Below are 23602 nucleotides of genomic sequence, written 5' to 3'. Positions count from 1 at the left end.
AAGCTAATTCATTAACTTTCAACAGGCTACATGGTGTAATATCCCAGAAAGAGAATTCTTCATAACTACCGATGTGAGAACCTCTAAATCTATGTGAAGTTTTCTGATCAGGTAAGTAATTATAAACCAACCCAGAAGTCTCTGTACTGTGGAGATTACTCATATCCATTCTGTACTACAATACAAGAGACAGATCAATCCAATACTCACTTCATGCATGTGTCCCACCACTTCTGTCCATCCTGCAAGTCTCCATGCGCATCAAGGTTCAGTTTTTGTGGTTTACAAGTAAAGTCTTTCAGACAGCGACAAACCCAGTATCTCTGTCCAAGGGCAGTGAAAGGGTTTGGTATGAACAACAAACCTGTGGAATTTAATAACAAGAATGTGAAGGAGTATTCCAACAAAGCACACATTTTTCCAAATATATATCATTGGTACTACTACTCATTTACTGAACACAAAAAGTCTGTTAGCACAAAGCTAATCACAATGCAATCAAAATATTTATTCTTCCTGTATTTCTAAAATATACATCATACCCATAAATGTTTCATGTAGAAGTTGTACATGTATATGTTATGCAACATACAAATTTTGGTACGATGAACATTTTTGAGACCATAACATTTGATTTCAGTTTAATTTACTAAGAGTTGTACTGGATTAATACAAATCACAATTAAATTTGCCAGATGACATTTAGTGTAGATTCCCAACTCAATATATCATCAAAATGTATTCTGTAGAGCTGAAATGTGTAGACAGAAATGATTTCCCCTTTCATCAGGACTCCAGAGATATACTGCCAAAAAAGAGAAAATACAACGATGCACATTAGCAGAGAGAATAAAAATATCTGTAAGGTGTATACTGTGAAACAACAGTAAATGGATTTTGTTAACTGCCTAGCACATTTAACCCTTCCCACATCATACACAAGTACTACACATTTTGAACTTGAGATTTTACCTTGCAGTTGTTTATGACATATTTCTTGAGCATCTTCCTACCTCTCCATGTTATATATGTAATAAATTCCATACACTGTCATTCAAATACTGTTCTTTTTTCAATTCCTGTTAATAACAGCAGATGCCAGACTGGCTCTAATGCTGTAATGGACTGATGACTAAGTAAAATGTAACAGAAATTTTGGCTGAGAAAATGAACAGGATCTAGGAAGAATGAGTTAAGTTGTATTTCTATAATCCTGTCTATTCATACATTACATTCTGTATATCCAAAGTAAGTCGCAATGACTGTAGGATGTGGAACATGTCATACAGATACAAAAGCCATAAATACAGTTCAACTGAGACACAAAAAAGAAAACGCATCCACATATATAAGTCAATACTGTCAACTTATGCTATGTACATAACCTTTCAAAAGGACAAGTCATTTTTAGACAGTAGGAATTCATCAACAGAGTAGAATGAGTGTGTATTTAAGTATCATTTCAGTGCTCATTTAAATTGCGCCTTTTCATTCATTAGACTCTTGAGACTAGATGGTAGATTGTTGAAAATTTTAATGCCAGAATACTATGTGCTTTTCTGAAAACATGTCAGGTTAGCAACAGGTCTATGGTGATGGTGCTTGTTTCTCGTGTTAGCATTGTGTACATCCAAATTGGTCTGAAAACGTTCTTGGTTATTTATAATGAAGCTTAATAATGAAAATATATATTCACATGAAAGAGGTAAGATCTGTAATCTCTTAACAGCTCCCTACAAGAATTTAGAGGTTTTACACCCACCATGATTTTAACAATTTTCTTTTGTAATGTAAATACCTTTTTGCTGTCAGATGAGTTATCCCAAAATATTATTCCATACTTAATTACAGAGTGAAAGTAGGCAAAATAAACTGACTTCTGTGTATCAATGTTGCTGACATGTAACAAAGCTCTTACTGCATAACATGTCCCACTTAACTTCGGAACCAACTGATCGATATGGTATTTCCAGTTTAAGTGGTTATCAATTTGTAAGCCAAGGAATTTTGTCTGTATTGACTCTTCTATATATTTATTATTATATCCAGTGCTTAATGGATATTGAGGTGTATTATTTGTTATAAATTTTATTATATTTGTTTTATCTAGATTCAGGGCCAGTTTGTTAGCAGCAAACCATTTACTCATATAAGAGAGAACATTATTCAATAACATACAGAAATCATCCAAATTCTTACTAGAAATTATTACACTAGTGTCATCAGCAAATATTATGGGTATTGATCAGGCATTTATTGTTAGGGGAAGGTCATTTATACAGATTCTAAAAAGCAAAGGTCCTAAAATTGACCCCTGAGGAACTCCATGCTCTATTGTTCCCCATTTTGAATAAGTACTTTGGGTTGCATTAGGTGATTTTATTTCAATCTTTTGTTTTCTATCTACAAGGTAGGATCTGAACCAACCTGCCATTGTTCCCTGAATACCATAGAATTGTAATTCNTATTGTTAGGGGAAGGTCATTTATACAGATTCTAAAAAGCAAAGGTCCTAAAATTGACCCCTGAGGAACTCCATGCTCTATTGTTCCCCATTTTGAATAAGTACTTTGGGTTGCATTAGGTGATTTTATTTCAATCTTTTGTTTTCTACTGTTCTGGGACCAGTATATTATTAGTCTGCAAATATTTAATTTACTTCACCTACTTTGTCAAAAGAACATGTAACAATAACTGTATCTTAACAGCCAGCAGATTTATTTCAAGGAAACATGAAAATATGCCTGTAAATACTTATGTCACATGCACATGTACCTCAGATGCTGTGAGAAGGCAGCCAAGATAAATGCGGATGGGGTTCCTAATGACCATAACTGCAGCACTGGTTGCTCTATAATCAAACAATTTTAGAAGCAGGTATTCAGCCACTTTCTGATAGTGTGACATGTGACTGTACAGTAGATCATGACTTCAGATTGAATTTCCTTTCCAACTGGGGATGAGACTTCATATGACTACAGCATTTCCAAATCAGCATGAATTGGATATTATGAACAGGGCTGGAAGTCTATAATAATTATCCGAAATACTGAAAGTTACGAATATTTTTACAGAGATGGGGAAATTTGGTGTTTACCATAATGTTAACATCTGCAGAGATGTGCTTTTTTATATGAAAGAATGATTTATTTATAGGTAGAGCTTATAAGGACATAGTGTGTGGTAATCAGCACAGTATAGCACGTCACAGATTGTGAATGCTGGAACATGAAACTAATATTAATAGCTGAAATGACGATGGAATGCTTTATTAAAAATAACGTCCTAAACAGATTTTGTTCTACTAAGCAAATGCTTGATTAGGTTTTGAGATAATATTGCAGTCGATATACGAGCTATTTACTTTTGCAACTGTTTCGTCGTCTTCGGAAAGACGACAAAATCTACTCCTTCACCAAAAAAAAAAAACCTCGGCAAACTGCAATTGTCATACCCTGCCTGTCGGTCAGTTCGTACATTCTCCATTCGTCTACTGGCTTCAACCCCCAGTGCCCGTCTCGTATCATATCGTCACATGTTTGGTTTATTCTTCTAGCTATTACCTACAATGAACAGAAAGCAAACAATTTTATTCTTAAGTCTTATGCATGTGACGTACAATCACATGGAACAGCAAACACAACTCACTCACGGCACTACTGCAAAAATCTTTGCTTAAGTCTAAAACTCCTGACAAATCTGGTGGAGGACGTCTCCTTTTATAAAACTTAAAATCATGTTTAAACATCTCTAATCTTATATTTACTGCAAGTAAAAAGTAAACATCTACAGCTTCTAACCTACAACATCTACAAACTTTACTCGAAAACCCTTCAAAAAACACACACACCAGGTGTACCAACGTTACATCATTTGTAAGATTTGAGGTTTTCACGGCGGTGACTATGAAGAAAGCAGTCTTCTGGGATGTGGCACCGTGTAGTTGTGGTGTTAACCGACGTTTCGGAGGACCGTATCGCCTCCATCTTCAGGGTAGAAGGAAAAATAAGAAAATCCGCAAGCGAAGAGACAGTGAGAACAGATGCAAGCAGACTTATGCACCTGTTCTCACTGTCTCTTCGCTTGCGGATTTTCTTATTTTTCCTTCTACCCTGAAGATGGAGGCGATACGTTCCTCCGAAACGTCGGTTAATATCACATCTACACGGTGCCACATCCCAGAAGATTGCTTTCTTCATCGTTACATCAGTTGCTTCGTCACTCAGATGAAATGCTCTTCCTGTTCAGCTTCTCAACCTTCATATACTCGTACACAAAAGGTTCACGTGCAGATCACGCTCAACCATTGCCCGTTTATATACTAAGCACAGGGCACTTACAGTGGTAGTTCTCGAGCGAAAATTACTCATGGCAAGATTCTGAAGTTAGTCACTGATATACTTCGGTATTATATTTTTCTTATTCGCAAAGTTGGTNGGGGGGGGGGAGTCCAGCTGGGTCCACTCGGCAAGTCTGCCACTGTTTGGCCTATTATATCTCCCCCGGGTGATTATGATGATGGAGAATTTGGTGGAATGAAGACTGGCAGGGGAAACCGAAGTACTCGGAGAAAACCTTTTTAACGAATTTACGCTCTACAAGGGACTTCGTCGGTACAGTGTAGGTCTGGACGGCAGAGGAGTCAGGATTCTATTCCCGGCAGGAGCAACATATTTGTCTGTATTCCGCAGCGCCAAGACCTGCTCTGGGGCCACCCAGCCTCCTATTTAGCATATACGGGGGGGCTGTTCCGCAGGGGATAATGAAGCAGGGACGTGAAGCTGAGCACTCGCTTCTGCGAGTTTGACAAAGTTTGACACCCATACAGAACCACAGGCAAAACTGTAGTTTTGTATATTTTAATTTTTACGTTTTTAAACAGCAGACGAAACGTCAAAAGGTTCTGGGCGGAATGGTAGAAAGCATTACCCGAATTCAGTCCCCTCTTAATTTCCTCCTGAATCAAATTTTGATTTGTTACTGTCGTTCCCAAACATTTCAACTGTGTCACACTTTCAAAGGATCTGTTACCTGTGTTTATGTCACGATTTTGTCCTGCATTCTGGCGAAGAGACAGCAACATATACTTAGCTTTCACTACGTTTAACTTCCAGACCAACCTCCTTATTAGCATCAATTAAAGTTTATGTTTTTCTTATGATCACCACGGCAGGGTGCGTCCTCATGTTGCGGATGAAGGAGACGCCCTACAGGTATGGAGGATAACTGTGAATATATTGAATAAATAGTCGCTGGCAGACGACAAAGGGTGGTTCTCCAGCTGGGGGGATTGGGCGTGGTGCTAACAACTCCTCACCGTAAAATTTAGCTTGTTACGAAATGCCAGACCGGACCTCGGACTTGGGCGGATTCTTCGGACAAATGACCTGCTTTACACAGGGCAATATAAATTTAAGATTCGGTTGCAGCTAGTCGTAAGTGCCCACTATCGGACACACCTATTGATAAAAGCACATTCTAAAATTAGCAGATCAGTGCAAGAAATGAACGGACGGGCCGCATGTTTGAGACCCCTAATTGATGCCCTTGTGTTCGGCATTATTTCACACAATGCAGCATTCTAATGCGCAAGCGCAGCAAGCTTTTATACAATAAATAGTCATCCTCACATGTGATGACATTACTATCTCACTCTTGTAAGCTGTTTGCTGTAGGCAGAAAGTAAATAAAATTAGTTGCTGTGTGACGCACGTACTGTGTTATAAAGCGAATCTGATTTCCATCGAAACTTACCTTTGGAACGTGAAGTTTCAAATGTACAGTTTCAAAAGCACCCAGAGCTGCTGGATATCATCTTGTGAACGCCAGACGTAGTGTGTCAATTGATTCATTATCGCTTTTACTCTTTTACTTGTTTTCTGTTTTCCCACATCGACGCCGATCTCCTGGTAGGTAAGTACAAATGATTACATGATCATAAATTACATGAACCGGACGGACTTCCTGGCGTTACAGCCCAAAAGGTATAATACACTTTGAGATGATAGTAGTTTCTGAACTGAACGGCCTTGACAGTAGGTTACGCAAATTTAAAATGTATTCTTCCCCGATTTCATTATGAACTCCGTTTGTTTATTAGGGTTTATCTCAGGCGGGTCTACTTGAAACTCGTGTCATGCTTATGTAAAAGGTAAAGCTATCTCTGTAACAGGCCGTGGAGGTCCATAGGGTTATGAGACGTCGAGGCTCTCCCATCTTCTAGACCACGCATGTCCAACGCGTCGATCGCGGGACGATTTTTGGTCGATCTCATAGGCCTATAAGGAAATTACCCATTGAGCAAGGCATCTCTTGAAAATGAGATATTACCCTTTAAAAATTACATTTTTCTCAAGACTCGCGCTGGACAAGAATCGTTTTGGAAGTTAGTGCCTAGACACAGATTTCCCAACTTAAGAAATTGTACACTCCTGTTTGCCGTTCAACTTATTTGTGTGAATCTGCGTTTTCTTACCTAAAAACGACAAAGAGTAAACAACATTCCAACATGACAGATTAACATATCTAGGATTGCCTGAAACTGGCCCTCACCCAATGCCCACCCGACTTCCAACAGCTGGTGGATGAAATGCAGGCCCAGACTTCTCAGTAACGAACTTTCGGTGTACGTATGTTGCTTTTACAACAAACATCATGTGACCTGTTATTTTTACCAATATTTTTGCTTAAAGCGACGTACGACGATAGGAGGGGGTGGTAGATCACTGGCAGTTTTGACACTAAAAAGTAAATCACAACCTGTTTGAAGTTGGACATCCCTGTTCTAGATAATCGGTTCACAGATGGCGGTAAGCCTTACGCGCCGGCTGCCCTTTACCCCCCAGGAAGATTCCTGGTACTCATTTCTGTTATAGGCAGAGTCGACCCCAAGGCCATAGTGCAGCTGGAAGGGTTGGGTAAATTTTTCCCTGTGCTTAACTAACTAAGCACTACGCCAGGAAGGCGTACGGAGGAGTGGATGTATACGTCCACATTTTCTTGACCTTGACACCAGTTTGAGGTGAGTGGTCAGCTTCACGCCACTACCGCCTTACCCCCAAAGAAAGAGCCCCCCATACCTATTGAATATGAGGCTAGGTGGGCCACAGAGTCTGTCTGGACGACGTGGAGAAGAGAAAATTCTTGACCCTACCGGGACTCGAACTCCGACCCTTCGGTCATCCGGCCCGTAGCCAATCGCTATACCGCCTGCGCTATCCCGGTTCCTGCTGATTGAATGTGGCTGAAGAAACTATCATGCAATCTACAACATAACATCTTAATACACTGGGCTCCACATTTGTTAGCTGAGGACAGAGCTGTCCAACTTCGAAGTCCGGAAGGGAACACTGTACCTTAGGTACTACAGGGGACGGCATTAAAATTATGCCTTTCTTCCAGTAGAGCAATATCAATACAAATGTTCGCCCTGAAGTTATCAGACGAATAACAACACGACCCGTAAAATTCATGAAGTTCAAAAACATATACGTAATTAACAGAGAAGTCGAAAGCGTGAGTCCGGGAAACAACAGACTGACATTTCTGATGACGATTTTTGTTGGAGAGGGAGTTTTCGGACAAGTGTTCTAAGGGGGAAAGTTGTACCACGTTTAGTATGTGTAATACGAATATTGAATTGCTTTCAACCAGTAACAGTCTTTCATATCTTGGAAGAGACTATATCATTAGATACTTGTTTGTCAGCTGTAAACCGATGGATTTGAGGCTCTCACATAGCCTTCCCTAGGACGAGTACTGTCTTCTGGGATGTACCGCCGTGTAGTTATGTAGAGTTTTACTGGCGTTTCGGAGGAACGTACTGTCTTAATCTTCTAAGTCGAAGAATAAGGCAAGGAAGAAACTGGCAAGTCCTCTGAAAAGTCGATAAACTTCAACAGTGTTCTTCTCAACTGAAATAATTTAAGAGAAGCTATGAAGCACGCAGTAGCATTGTTGATTGAGGCACTATGCTACAAGCCTGAAGGTCGCGGGTTCGATTTCCGATGAGGTCATTGGATTTTTTTCCCCCTTCAGTTTACCTAATCCTTCCAGCTGCAGAGTGCCAGGAATCTTCCTAGGGGGTAATGGCCGGCTGGCGCCTAAGGCTGACAACGTTACCGCCATCTGAACTGATTGTTTAGAAAATATGGGAGCCTCCACGTCTCGCAACCCTATGGGCCTTCACGGCCTGTTACACTTTACCTTTTTTATGAATCGAAAATGTCGTGTATACCCTCTATTTACTGTTGTTAGAGTAGTGCCCAGCGGCCTCCGTAGTCTAGAGGTAACGTTCCCACCTCATGACTCGTGGTACGCGGGTTCAAATACCCGGCAGAGGTCGTCGAATTTTTATGGGTGGAAAAATTCAGGGAACAAGTCCTCCGCGAGGGACTTTAAGCTGTGTGTCCCGTGTCGTCTTTACGGCACGTAAAAGAACCTCATATCCCCAAAGGGGATCACTGAGCCAAATTCCAGGACGTTTCCCGCCCAACAATAGCCTCTAAGGCCTCTGATAGAGGGGGGAAGCATTATAGACACCGCTAAGCAAGTGGCCGAACTCGCTTGCTCGGCGGGACTGATGGTACGCGCCATTTATCGGTTGGGTAAAGAGACTGGTAGAATATCATAGAGGGAAGCACAATAGATCAAACTGGTCATGGTGCATGGGGAAACCCACCCTCTCTAAATAACTAACTAGAGTAGTGCCCTCATATATATGGTCTGCATCCTCAGGGCTGCAATGACACTTGTCCCCAAATACCAGACTACCAGTAGAATGCAGTGTCATAATCCAAAAGTCCACATTATAAATCTTTACTGAAGTGAAAATCTTGTATCTTTCATCACACTTACAAATTAATTTACTGGACATGGCTACTCAAGAGAACATGCAACTAAAAGGACATGAAGTATCATATTAGAGAAGAAATAGGTCCTTCATACAAGACATTAAAGCACCAATCTATCACAAAGGCTGGGCCCACCCCTGTAGTTTTATGACTGAGTCTGAAGTCTTGGGTCATGCCCTCTACTAAATCCTATAGTCTGTCAAGAGGTTAATCTGGCTCCACTTAACCATTTAATATTTACCCTGTCATCTCATAAATCAGTTGGATCCTGGAGTAGTTCAAGCCTGGAGCTAACTAATCACTTTCCTTTCTCTAACTTTGATGTAACTAGTTTGTCTGTGGGGGTTCATGGTCTGGGCACATTGGGCTGTAACTTTAGATAAGAACTGTGTAAGTGCCAGCTGAGTAAAGTTGACTGATGCATTTTGGCTGGTTGTTGCTAAGAGGCTACTGGCCAGACCATTTGCCAGCTTTGTATGGAATATATACACAGTTCAATAAATACTCCATATTCTGTTGTGAGTATTCATTCTTTGTGGTTGTAATACATGCTCAGCTAGCCAACTGACAATCATCATCACTGACTTATTATGCCGGCCAACATAATTCAGTCAACCCAACATCTTGGGTCACATAACTGACTGAAAATATGTCCCCAAAGTGCTGGTATTAGTCCTCTCATATTGTAACTATGAAATTGTTCATATGCTTCTACCCAACTGGCAGAAAATATATTCTACAGAAGCCTACTGTTTCACAGGGCTTGTGTTTGTATAATTTTATTTCAAGTTCACTGTAAGTAACCTGTACTTTAAAGTACAGAGTCACATCACTTCAATGTAAGAAGTAAAACTGGCCCACTAGCACCATATCAAACAGAAGCAGTTAGAGAGTTTGTTAACTCAGATAGCTATTTCTAATATGCATATGCCAGTCACACATCAGAATTTTTCATTTTAATACTATCCAAACAAGCAATGGTGTACCTACAGGAGCAGTTCAGAGATATATATTTCTGGTGTCAATAAAGCTCAGGAAAATTATGTTCAAGTTGAGAACTAGGGATGAAGTAGAAACCAGCAATTACCAAAATCAGGATGGACTTTGAAGACTTACATTTATTTTTACACCTTTCGTTTAAATGAGACTTTGAAAAATTTCATAATGGCAAACTATATACAAAGATAGTTTTTATTCTGAAGGCCAGCAGTATTTCCTGGAAACCCATACCTCTGACTTCTACTACCACAGTCAATAAGTTCGTGGAATGGCCGCAAAGTGTCGTACAGGAATTCACTGCCAGTATGTTTCAGCAATGTTTTTGACAGCTATACCAACATTGGCAGACTTGCATAGCGGCCAACAGCAATTATGTTGAGGGTAGATGTGGATCTGCATAAGTGTATGTGAATACCTTGTAATATGATGTGATGAAACCACATTCCACGAGCTTAATGACTCTATATGGAAAGTGCCTGGTTACAATCTTGGCTGGGACACAATCTCTTATTACTGAGGTTCTTCTTAGTTTTTGCTCAGTTCTTCCAGGCAAACACTATGACAGTACCTTAAATTAGACCATGACCCCTTCCTTCTACTTCCAGTTCATCATTCACTGTCATAGCCCTATATACTCTGAGTTACTTGCAGAGTTAACTAAACTACAAACAAACTCTTTCAATTAGAAATAAGTAGCCACATATTTAAAAAAAAGTTAATCAGTGTTCCAACCTAATTTGCAGGGTCACAACCAACAGAGTTTGAAATTTCCTTGAAGATAACAGTAAAAAGGAATTCAAGTACAATATGGTGCTCTGGATCAGCTTTGAAGCACTATGCATCATAACACCATTACTTCTATGGGGTCTTTACTGGTACTGTACTATGACTTTCAACTACTGGAAGAAAAAGAGGATTCATTATATAGAGCCAGTAATACTTTTTGGTAATATCAAGGACAGAGCTCTTTTCAGAACATCATTTCATGAATTTCAGAAGGAGCTTTACAGAAGATTTGATGGACACAAGTATGCAGGTGAGACAGAAAGGTATCCATCCTGTAAACTGATGGTTTAAACCTTATGGCAGTTACAAAAACATATAGTACTATGAATTTTATACAGTTATTATATATTTTCATTCAATAATAGAGGAAGGGAGAAAAAATTGTTTGTCTACTGGGATTTGACACATGTAGCTTTGGGGATAAAGATGGAGGCAGCAGATACCTCTGAAATACCTCTGAAATGTTGGTACCCATGTACCAAATTACACAATGTTACATCCCATGAGACTGTAATCTTGATATTTACCACCATGAAATCACATTTCAGAAAATAATTAAAGTATATTATTAGGGTTAAAATCAACTGTGTGAGATTTGAGATTTTTTTACAGTGGTGTCCATCTAGATTATGATTTCTACTCTGAAGATGGATGCCACAGGTTCATCCAGAAAGCTTGTACCCATACACCAAACTACATCACGTTACACAATACACACATACATTCCATAAGATGACAGTCTAGAAACAACTAATTCATAAAGTCTGTTGCACATTATCTTCAATATGCCTTTACAGGTTTCTATGAGGGGCGTCAACCAGTATTAATGATACGTGACCCAGAACTCATCAAGCTTATAATGATACGTGATTTTGAGCACTTTGTGGATCGTGCAACACTGGGATTGTCAAGCTCTCCATACTTCAAGAATATGTTAATCAATATTAAGGGCCAACAGTGGAAGAATCTCAGAGCCTTAATGACACCCACATTCAGTTCAGGGAAACTCAAGGCCATGGAGATTTTGGTGGAACAATGTGGACAGCAACTTGGAACATTTCTCCAAAATGAAAGTAAATAATGTATATTCACTATCATCAGCATCTTTAGGACTGACAAAGCAAGTTGCTTTGTTACTGATGGAATTAACAAGAACATTACTCCTGATACTTGCAGTAAAGTTTATTACACACTCTTGGCATGAAGAGTGTGAAATGAATGTATAATGGGGAGTCTATGCACATGCTGTCTTATGTTCATGTGTTTCATGTCCAGTGCTTTTTAATACACATTGGAGAAATTTTGTGCCAAATGGAATACATTAAAGTTGCTAAGCAAATTTAATTTTGATTTATATTGGTCTGATAATAACACAAAGTTAAAGCTGAAATTTAACACCTTTACAGAAAGTGGCTAACTGTACAAAAACTTGGTGCACAAAATCATACACATTGTTATGATTTACAACTTGTATTTGAAACCTTATATATGTATACTACATATAATGAAATACAAGAAAAAATAACATTATTCTGGTATTGCGATTAACTCTGAAACACCAGATTTGTATCATTAATAAAGCAACGTGTTGAAATATAGAAAATCACAAACAATTCACTTTAAAGATGTATGCATTTAAAATTATCTTCACAGTTTCGTTTAAAATGTAGACACTATGGGTTTTTATGAGTTTAGGTTTTCAGTGTAGTTTTGATACATATGTGGTCTTATGGGATCTGCCACCATGTAGTCCAGGAAATAAAAAAAAACGGTAGCATAGTTGGTTGAGGGGCTATGCTACAAGCCGGAAGGTCGCGGGTTCAAGTCCTGATGAGGTCAGTGGATTTTTTTCAGTTGACCTAATCCTTCCAGCTGCACTAGGCTCTGGGGTTCACTCAGCCTCTAACAGAATTGAGTACCAGGAATCAATTAAATAATGTTTCTTGGGAGTAAAGCGCAGCCAGCTTGTAAGGCTGACAACCTTACCGCCATCTTTGAGCCGATTGTCTAGATAGTGTGGGTGGGACCCTCAACGTCTCACAACCCTATGGGCCTTCACGGCCTGGTACAGGGATAGCTTTTTTTTTTCTTCTTTCTTTCTTTCTTATGTGGTCTTATGGAATCTGTCACCATGTAGTCCAGCAGGTGATCAAACTATATAGTGTTGTAACCAAGAAGACCATAATATGAATAAGGGTAGTTTTCAACACTGCTTATATAAGAACACTTTTATGGGTACTCAGAGGCACAGTTTTAGCCTAAGGACAAATTGTACAATACATCGATAGATGTACGAATTTCAACAGGTTTGCTGATACACATTGATTGTTTGCCATATACTGGCTGAATACAGAGACCTGGCCCTCTAGGTTAAGGTTTGTGTACAAGGTTGATGACCTTACTTTGTAAAAAATTACTGTTGCAAAATCCAAATAAGTGAAAACTTGATTTGCTATGGAATAGACAAGTTGCCAATCATCTAAGGAAAGTGATGATCCAAAAGGGGCGTTCTGCCAATGATGATTATGATGATGATGAAGATGTTAATAAACAGAAGGTTCTGCAAAGAACTTATGATAATTGCTTCCTTTCAACACTTTCATGTCTCTAGAACAATAGACTTACTGCTGGAAATGGTGTTTCCTGCTTGGTCCGTACAAAGGAATTATCCTGAAGACAATTGGGCCGACCCAGTTAGTTATCATTTGTGAGTTGAGTTCTGCATGGTAGGCTGTGAAGATAGGACCTGAGCACGTGAAGCTGAAGAACCCCCACTGTTAGAAGCGACTCTTGGGGAACAGCTGATGAAGACACAGCAGGCTGGAGAAGACTTAGCATGTAGTAATTTGTAGTGTGGAAATCAGTGATGGTGCTGTAATTATATGTAGTTCCGAATGGGGTGTTTAAGTGGCCAACACATTCATTCACCAATCCATAACCCATCTATATATAAAAATACAAGTGACAATTTGAAGTCAGAAGTGGTCGGATTAGACGCTGCATTGGATCTTGATAATTGTACCTCCATACTACAAAAATGGAACAATGATGGAACTCCTGAAACCATGCAAGAAAAGACGGATGCCAATCTCAGGGAAATGAAAGAAGACATAAAAACCAACCAAGAAGAAATAATGGCCAAAATGGAAGACCATCAAGAAAGGATGATGGCCAAGATGGACTTCCAGCTAAAGAAAATGGAGGCCTGTCTAGGAAAGATGGGAAGCCATGGGAGGCAAATCCAGAGAAAATTAAGTCCATAGTGGTGTATGAGGAAGTCTCTAAAGAAGAAGTTGCAGTGGAGATGATCAGAGCTATGAAGGACCAGCCTGCAGACCAACATCTAGCTGTAAGGTGCTGTGGTCAACTGAAGAAACAGACCCAGGGCAGTGGTTGGACCTGGAAGAAGTTGGCCACTGTCTGCAGAGAGATGACCTGCCCTACCATTCCTGCATAGTGTAAAGGACCTGGTCATCAGGAACCATGCAGGGACAATGTTGCAAGAGGATCCCCTAAAGGACAAATGCTTGAAAGGACGCACCAGGAAGGCAGCAATGGAATAAGGGACTGAGATGTTAAGGAGCAGCTACATCTGAAGAAGGAAAGGACAACCAGCAGTGGAATCAGAGGACGAAGCAGGAGACAAGAGCCACATCTTGGGAGCAAGGAGACATTATATGAGATCTGTGAACAAACTCATGAGTTGGAGTTCACAAAGAAAACAGCCAGGACTTCCATTAATATTGCAGAAAGTGAGCATCAGGACATTGTGGAGGGGTCAGCCCCCTCTGAAATGAAAGAAGAAACCAGTGACAACAGCTTAAGAGCCTTAGATATAGGAGCATTGACCATTCTCGAAACTTTTGCCTCCACCAGTCAGAAAAGCAAAATGATGATAAACCTGGACTGACTGGCACCCCATCAGGGAGCCGCTTGGGAGGGAGTGGTGGGAACAGTTGGAGAATAAACAATGCGAAAAACTGAGATGAGACCAAGTACAGACATTGCAAGCACAATCCTCAGAAGAGAAGAAATGGTGTACAACTGTAGGATATGAATAGCCTTAAAGAGGAAGTAATGTGGCATATGGTCCCATTGCTAGGCAAAGACCTTGAAACAAACAATGAGACAACAGCCATTGCTATGCATCGGCATAGTAAACACGCCCCTACAACAATAGAGTTATTGTTGGAAATGGTGATTTATGTTTGGTCCGCGCAAAGTACTTATTTTGAAGTTAACTGGGATGACCCAGTCAGCTGATAAAAACATAGCAGGCTGGAGAAGACTTAGTGTGTAATGATTTGTGAAGTGTGGAATCAGCAATAGCACTGTAATTACTTGTAGTTCCAATTGTTGTGTATAAGTTGTCAATAAATCCATACCCTGTCTATAGTCACACATGCACATGACAATATGTAAGCTGGTTAAACGTTATTAGAGGGGCATAGATGGACTGACTGACAAAATACTGTAAGCCTTTCTTTCCTTGTATTATAAAGGATTGCATTTTATGTAAATTTGAAATAGTATGATAATGTAAAAAATATTACTAAAGCCTCACTTTATGCACAAAGTTTAAATAATAATAATAATTTATTCCTATTGGAAAACTTGTCTTGGATTATGTAGGGTATACAGGAATATCTCCCTCACATAAACTGTGATCATGCTATAGTCTAAAAAAATATTTAAATTATTCTTTAGTACTTCATTAAGTTACATAAGTGAAACTCTTCTCATGAAGTTGTTGCTATGCCTAATTAATTGAGCACTATACCATGAAGATATATGTGGGAGTGGAGGTATAGCTCCACCATTCTTCATCTCAGTAAGAGATGGAGGTGAGTGACCAATTTAACCCAGTGGAAAGAGCCAGTGGTACTCACTGGATGGGAGGCTGGGTGAGTCTGGACACTATGGAGAATAGAAAAGTCAGGCCATTGAGAGGAACTGAATCCTGGTCATCGAGCCCATAGCCCATCACTATACCAACTAAGCTATCCTGACTCCTATTTAAATAATAATATAAAAATAAATTTAGATCAAAGAATATAATATACATGTATTTCAGTGACTTTAAGATTATCTCCAATGTTCGGTCACATATTGTATAACAGAAGCAAGTGAAGACATTTTCAAAATGCTGTCGCAACATATGCTTGATTAAATATAAGGAAACACAGCTGAGGCTGTGGCAAGAATAAGGAGTATGTACCACCTGTGCACCACTTTAGCTAATTTGTTTCTCTCTGTGCCCCTAATATTGTGTTGTATCTGTAAATGAACTACAGAGAACTGAAGAATGGCCCTCTTGTCAGGAGATTCAGCAAACCTTATCTATGGAAACTGGTTAAAGCTGGCATATTCTTTTCCTCTAAAATCATATATTTAGGTACGTTATCTTTTATGACTGTTTTTGTCTTCAGCAGGTAACAAGAACAGAGATGATAAGTGCACAGAACTGGAGATGAAAGAGTTGTTTGGTCGCTTCACACTGGATGTTATTGCAACTTGTGCTTTTGGAGTACAGTGTGATTCTCTTAAAGACAGAAATGCTGAGTTTGTGAAGACTGCAGCCCGCTTTAATGATATCTCTCTCCTTAACCGTCTCTTAATTTTCTTTGTCATTTTATTTTGTCGCCAATATGCTCGTTTCTTTCCTATCAGAGGTGTCAATAGGCAGGTAAGTTTCAGTCTATACATTTTTATCATTGAGAAAGATCAAAACAATTAAAAACGCTCAGTGTAAGTACTTTTGTGGTCTGAGTCCTAGTCTGTACGCTGCTTACAGTAGAGGCATTATTCAAAATGGTAAAATTACCAACCCATCTCACTGAGATCAAATTTTGTGCAGCTCTTCTATCTGCATATCCATGTCCACGAGGCTTTTTGCTATTTGATATGAAAACTGGCATTCAGTGAGCAATGATACAAGCTTCTAAAGCTACAGCATTTATCATTATACAAAAATCAGCCTGCTTGCATTTCACGGACAGGAGAATCAATAATGCAAAGATCTCATTATGTTCACCTCCATGATGTAACTGTGCTAAAGGGAAGAAACTAATGGGATGTCAGATTCCTGAATGAATAGAGATGAAGCAGGTTTACTGTATTCCAAGTTGCCTGAGTTGAGACCTGATCACAACAAATGTTAGAGAACTGTGTAGATATATGTATTTAAGCCTTATGTTTCTATTAAACTGCCTTTCCACTGAGCATGTTGGTCTAGCAATAATGCTCTAAACTTATACTTGGGAAATGCCTGGTCCAAATCTTGGTTGTGGCACCTACTATTCTGACATTTCCTGTTGTTTTCCTCAGTCCCATCAAGTAAATGCTGGGATGTCAGATACATATGGACTCCACTTTCTCTTCTTGAGCAGGATAATTACATGAGCATTCAGCCACTCCTATGGTATTTTGACACATATGCCAGCTCATATCAATTGAATGCAAAATCTTAATTTGAATATTAGCCTTCTGTATTCCAACTGTTATTCCATATAATACAAACAATGATTTATTTATGTATGTGTTTGTTCCCACCTGTCAGTTCAAATAATTTACTAATTGCTTAGTCATTTAACAATGTTACATCAACTAAGGTAATTACTCTTGATAATACTGGTAATAATTACTGAGTAATCAGTAAATTGCTCACATAAATAGCAATGGAAGTAGAAAACTACTGAAGGGCAGCATAACCAACACAAGATAACGAGGTTTCAAACCCATGTTTAACATCATAATTAGTGTTATTTTTGCAACAAATCCAAATATTTACATCTTAACTGAAGGGAAATCAGAACAAACACTTGGAAGAAGGTTCTCAACTCTTGGTGCAACATTCTCACAATTTCTAGGCAATGGCCTTTCTAGTGGATGTTTTGAAGAAGACTGTAGAACACCGCAGACAACACAAAGAACAGAAATGGAATGATTTCCTACAATTGATGATTGATGCTGCTGCACAAGAGAGAGGAGAAAGAAGTGATGAGAAACAAGACATCAATGACACCAAACAAACATCTGCTACAGGTAGTCACAAGTAAAGCTTATTTTGAATTCACAACATTTAGTGGTTTTCCCTCCATTATTCCAAGCCAAGTGAAGCTTACAACTGTCCCATTATCATGTAACATTTTTGGGGGTTTTGTGGTGTTACTTTTGTCACTGACACACCTGTCATATGCTAAATGAGAGATGATTTCAAATCAGCAGTCAGTTTTGTTAAAACTGAGGAGCAAACCTGGGAGATAATTAAACTGAGAATCAAATTATTTACATCACTCACATTCCTTAACATTCTGTTTCAGTTCTGAATGAAGAAACAATTATTGCCCAGTCCCTGTTGTTCCTGCTAGCTGGATTTGAAACTTCCAGTACACTTCTTACATATGCCAGCTATGAGCTGGCTCTAAATCAAGATATACAACAGAAATTACGTAAAGAGGTAGAAGATGTACTGGGAAAATATGGAGGTCACTGTTCATATGAAGCATTACTGGAAATGACCTATCTCGAGATGGTTCTATTAGGTTTGTTCAATATACTGTGCTCATCCTGAAAACTTAACATGAATCTAACAACCCACAAGTCCTCTAGGATCAATCAGTATGGAATTTCACTAACCCCAAATATATTGGAAATCTTACTTTAAAGTCAGTGGCATGAACAATTAATTTATTCTAAATCAAGCACAGTTCTTAATTAAAAAAGAAGCAGATTATATGGAAAAAGAAATTTATACATATATAAAAATTTATTTTGATAGACTGGAATAATGCTGTGACGTATTCATTTTATTCAGATATACTGTGGCATGTAGATCGATTGCTAGACAACGACAATGAAATAAGTGGCTATACAACAGCCATTGCTAAGTAATGGCTCTGTAAACAATGGCCGTTGCTAGGTAATGGCTGCAACAGATGCACAGAACAATGTGGTGTCCTCTGTTAGGTCCATGCCGAGGCTATATAATAAGAGCCAGCTACCACTAGGGAAGTGTCCCGTGTGGAGGCGGGGTCGAATACCTCCACCGTGACCCTGCGAGTCGTAGGAGGCGACGAAAAGGGAAGTCTCAAATCTGAGACAGTAAAATACGGTCGCGACTTGGACCCGAGAAAGACTGCACTGAAAAGGACCAGTAGCATGTAAAAAAGACAAGACCCGCCCTCTCGTCAGAGAGGTAGCCCACAAAAAACAAAACTCTAACATTCAACAGTAATAAATATCTGGGGCTCGACACCAAGACTTACTGACTGACTGACTGACTGACTGACTGACTGACTGACTGACCGACCGTCAGTTGCAATGTGACTTGGACTTGGACTAGGGAAGTCTTGAGATGGCAGTGAGAAGAGCAGGAGGTTGGTGTGAGATGGTCACCAGCATGGGAGTTAGTGTGCTGGAGTGAGCTGGTTGGTGAGTGAGTGACTGAGTTACTTAGAGGACTACTGCAGTTCAGTCCTTGTGAGCTGTTGCTGTTAGAAGCTGGTAGCTGAGGCACAGGGACAGTTTGGGAACCATGAGGGAGGGGAACGTCTCCCATTGGTCTCCCTCACTGGTGAGGGCAGCAGGCTCAGAAGACTTAAATGTGTTCTGCAGCGAATTGCAGTGTGTGAATTAGCAATAGTGCTATAGTTACTTGTAGTTATGAGTTGTCTGTATAAGTGTTCAATAAATCCAATTACCAATCCAAACCCCATCTATAGTCACACCCAATCATGTGACAGTATTATTAAAAAGAATGCTGTCAGTTCTGAACAACTTAATTTAAACCCAGGCTTTGTATGTGTAACTTTAAACATACTCTCACAGTAATTTTCATGTATTTATCTTTGATTTTGCAGAATCTCTGCGAAAGTATCCACCTGTGGCAAGAGTTGACAGGGCATGTACCCAGCCCTACATCATTCCTGGCACAAATATAGAGTTAGAAGTGGGTACTTCAGTATGCATTCCAATCTTAGGGCTACATCATGATCCTCAATACTACCCTCAGCCTGAGGTGTTTGACCCCAACAGATTCACACCTGCACAAAAACTTACCAGGTCCCCGTATGTATTCTTGCCATTTGGATCAGGACCACGTAACTGCATAGGTAAGATCACTTTTTATTTGTAAAAGCAGTGAATAACTTGTGGCCAAAATTTTGTGTTTTCTTTAACTAAAACTCATGAGTACAAGCATGCTAATTTAGGCTTGGAATTTTTCTGGCAGAAAAGATTTAGATTGTGGTCTTCCATGTTATGACCCTGTACAGCCTTACAGGTGATTACCAACATTTCAGATGAATGCACTGCCTCCAGCTTCAGGCTAGTCTCCTAACTGCAGTACATTCTTTCATGTTATCCCTGGTTATATCTAGTCGATAAATATCCTATTCCTGATTTTAATAAATATTTATGTACTCAGCTTTGAAGTTCATGAATGTTTGGTTCAGATTCTTAAAGAAGAAGTTTTATTTCAATTTATTCATTAGTGTGTGTGTGTGTGTGTGATACAGCAGATTTCAAAAAGAGTATTCCAAAACAGGCAACTACAGTATTTTCACACATTCTTTCAAATTCGCCATTTATGGGCATACTGCCATCTCATATGGAAAGTACGTAACCTCTCATATTGGCATTGGTTCACTGTTTGATAAGTGTTATATATGAAGAACAGAAAGCTGCAAATAAACTGTCACAGTGACCTTATCCTATTTTGTATCCCTAGAATACTTACTACAGTTGTTTGAAGGTTACCCTTCATAACACTGGAATTCACTGCTAACTTCTTTACTTATACTTCATTCATTATTGGAGGGGGTGGGTTTTCCAATGCACCGCGACCAGTTGTTGATCTATTGTACGTCCCCCTTTGATATTCTACCAGTCGCCATACCCTCCCGGTACTGGTGCTTGCTATCAGCCCTGTTCAGCCAGCGAGTTCGGCCCCTCTACTGGCAGTGGTACCCGATACTTCCCCATCTACCGGAGGCATTGGAAACTACTAGGGCGGGAAACTTTTTACCTAATTTTGCTCAGAGGTCTCCTAGAGACATGAGGATTTTTTATGTGCTGTAAATCTACTACAAGGGACCCACGGCTTAAAGTCCCTCCTGGAGGACTTGTTCCCTGAATTTTTCCGCCCTTACAAATTCCACGACCTCCACCGGGTTTGAGCCTATGTACCTTGAGTCATGAGGTGGGAACGTTACTTACTTATACTTACACAGTACCTTAGATTTTACTCCTGATAATGTACTCTGCATTTACCTTCTTATATGTTTCACAATTGGTCTGTCATACTTTAGGATTAATGCCAAGTAAAAACATCTATTAACACTGGTCCTATTTCTAACCATTTAGGAGCTACAGATGTTTAAGATTGAAAAATAAAAGTGCTTTTGTGAAATTTGATACATGGCAACACTGGTGACAGTTTCAGTTGATTTCTGTAAAATTTTATAACTGGAAATGCTGGTGATGGTTTCATTCATTTTGGAACAATGTTCAGCTGCTGCCAATTATCTTTGAATGGAGGATGTGTCTGATGGAGTGCCTCCACATTTTGGTTAAGTTTTGGCTTACCTGAATCAGTGTCACAGGGATCAATAGACCTGTCCTTCTGATCCAGTGACTTGGCCACTGAGATTTCCACACCTAAACCCATTTGTTTTCATTTTATGAGGTCTTATGAAAGAGACGGTCTAGAAGACTGAAGGACAGAAGAGAGTGGAACTCTTGCATCAAATTATGAATGCTGCTGCTTATATAAGAATAAAAAAGTTCCTGAACTCAGCTACTCAGGAAAGTACCAAAATTTTATAGAACAGCAAGGTTCATAACCATGTTCTCAGGAGTCCACTACTGGTCCTTATCTTGAACCAGATGAACCCGGTCCTTACCACCCAACTCTATTTCTCTAAGATCCATTTTAATATTATCTTCCCACCTACATTGGTTTCTTTCCTTCTTGCTTTCCCACCAAAATCCTGTATGTATTAATCTCTCCTGTGCATGCTACATGCCCTGTCCATTTCATCATCACTGCATTTATTTCCCCCAGCGCACACCTAAAAAATCCACAGCTCCTCAATGATAGGAAATAGAACCAGTGTTCCAGTAATATCTTTCACTAAGCACCTCCCAGAGCGTATCAGATGGCTTGTGAAATACCCTGTATATGTCAGAATAAATATATTGATTTATTCTCAGTTATTGGAGTTTAATCGTATTTGGTTTGTATTCATTGTGGTAGGATGTCCTTGTTGTTGTTGTATTTGTTGCAGTTGTTTGTATTTCTCTGTAATTGTTGTAGTTGTTAATCTTATTTGGTTTGTATTCACTGTGGTAGGATGTCCTTATTGTTGTGTTTTGTGTATTGTGTTTTGTTTGAACATGTTGTCACTTAGTGTAATGTGTGTTACTTGTCTGTTGTGTCCTATTGTGTACTACTGCCATTGGGCTAAAACCCAATTGCAGTATAATAAATAATATATATATATGAAAGGAAAAGTAGAATTATTTCTAACTATCCAGACGTCTTTAAATTTTCATAAGAAACTTCCGTTGAATCCAAAACCTGTTAAGTGTTCGCTAATAAGAAAGTACATTTTTCCTAAAACTGAAGCAAACATCCAATGGGCTAATTTGTTTGCTATGTAGCATTTAGTGTTTTCCTTCATGTAACATGAATGAATAAACTGCAAACTTCATTCTGAAACTCTCAGTACAACTGACAAACACACTGAGGACCTCAGAAAAACAAAACAGGATAGCCAGATCTAAGAATTAGATAGCCATTCTAAGAATGAGTTAGAAGCAATTTGTACTGAGTCAGCTTGAGAAAATGATGATAATACCTATGCTAGCTATGAATTTTCAACATACTTGAAACTACAAGAATAAAAATACAGTGTTGTGTGTTAATATTAGGATGGTAATTTGTTTCTGTTCTCAGGTACACGTTTTGCTCTCATGACCACGAAGATAGCAATGGTTCATCTCATCAAAGATTTCTGCTTACAGCCATCAATGAAGACTGATGTACCTCTTAAGTTTAGCAAATTCAGTACATTTCTTAAAGCTGAGAATGGGGTATGGCTCAATATAAAAAGGAATACGGAGATCTAAATTACATTGCTTTTATAATATGCAGTTCTACATGCAGAGGTTCACATCAGGGTATTAGTTTGTAGGTATTCAAAAGGGCAATGTAAGTACAGTAAAATTGTCATAATGTGCCTCACTGTACGGTGGATTTGGATATACTGCAGATCTAGTCATGTGTCCCAAAATGATTCATTTTTTTTTCTTTTTAAACAACTCTGTTTCAAATTTTACTTTGATTTTTTCTTCTTAAACAACTTTGTTTAAACAGTCGTGTCTAGTTGGTCACTCTGACTAATCTGACCTTGCATATGATCGGTGATCTGCTAGGCAGACACCGAACTGCAGAAGAGCAGAATACTTATTGGAAGATGACAGCATGAATGAAGAAATGTGCAAGCTTGAACCCCCTAAAATTAGCAAAGTATTCGATAGCATCAGTGAAGTAATGAATTGGATGGAAAGATAGAGCGATAGTGGTCATCTTCGTCTGTTACATTTCCAAAAAAAGTGAGCTGTGATGAAGAAATGCCATCAGCTTTCATGCCAAAAGAAAATATTTGACTATTTTAAAAACACCAAATAAATAAGGCATGCATTTAAACCTATATATAATTTTTATTGTAATTTGATACTAAATTTCTTATAAATAAAAACTTTCACATTAAACAATACTATTTCTCATGAAAGTTACCAATATACTGCAGGTTACCAATAATGCCTGTCTTCTATCTCCCAACACCTGCATAATAACCAAGTTTTATTGTCTTCATATAGAACTTAGATCACATCACATTTGATATTGAAGTTATCTTTACACAGTTATTTTATGCAGATCAACTACAGTTTAATTATAA

At 38.9% G+C, this 23602-nt stretch overlaps 2 protein-coding genes across 6 annotated transcripts in view; one reads left to right on the top strand and one right to left on the bottom strand.

Moving 5' to 3' along the window:
* The window catches only part of LOC111871859 (nucleic acid dioxygenase ALKBH1), a 14653-nt gene extending 8820 nt beyond the window's left edge, over nt 1–5833 (bottom strand). The window contains exons 1-3 of one of the 4 annotated variants that reach the window (XM_023865235.2): nt 5755–5833; nt 3455–3563; nt 211–364 (exon numbers count right to left, since the gene is read on the bottom strand). In XM_023865235.2, coding sequence (XP_023721003.1) covers nt 211–364; nt 3455–3527 — 227 coding nt within the window. In that variant the 5' untranslated portion in view covers nt 3528–3563; nt 5755–5833. Of the gene's footprint in view, nt 1–210; nt 365–3454; nt 3564–3648; nt 3848–5754 lie in introns of those variants that run through there. The other 3 variants (XM_023865233.2, XM_033754436.1, XM_023865234.1) reach the window with 3 other exon arrangements.
* On the top strand, nt 5824–23602 carry LOC111871858 (cytochrome P450 9e2). 2 transcript variants are annotated; one of them, XM_023865232.2, is made up of 8 exons: nt 5824–5913; nt 10595–10887; nt 11435–11710; nt 16070–16323; nt 17507–17681; nt 17960–18181; nt 19499–19750; nt 22597–23602. In XM_023865232.2, exons 2-8 carry the CDS (start codon nt 10659–10661, stop codon nt 22767–22769), a joined length of 1581 nt encoding a protein of 526 aa, XP_023721000.1. In that variant the 5' UTR covers nt 5824–5913; nt 10595–10658; the 3' UTR covers nt 22770–23602. The 2 variants fall into 2 exon arrangements, with proteins under 2 accessions (XP_023721000.1, XP_023720999.1); XM_023865231.2 differs by having other exon boundaries at nt 16067–16323.

The sequence above is a fragment of the Cryptotermes secundus genome, unplaced genomic scaffold (genome assembly GCF_002891405.2).
Source record: "Cryptotermes secundus unplaced genomic scaffold, Csec_1.0 scaffold1350, whole genome shotgun sequence".
Lineage (NCBI taxonomy): Eukaryota > Metazoa > Arthropoda > Insecta > Blattodea > Kalotermitidae > Cryptotermes > Cryptotermes secundus.
Note: the sequence above shows the minus strand (reverse complement) of the source record. Positions and strands in the feature narration are given on the sequence as shown.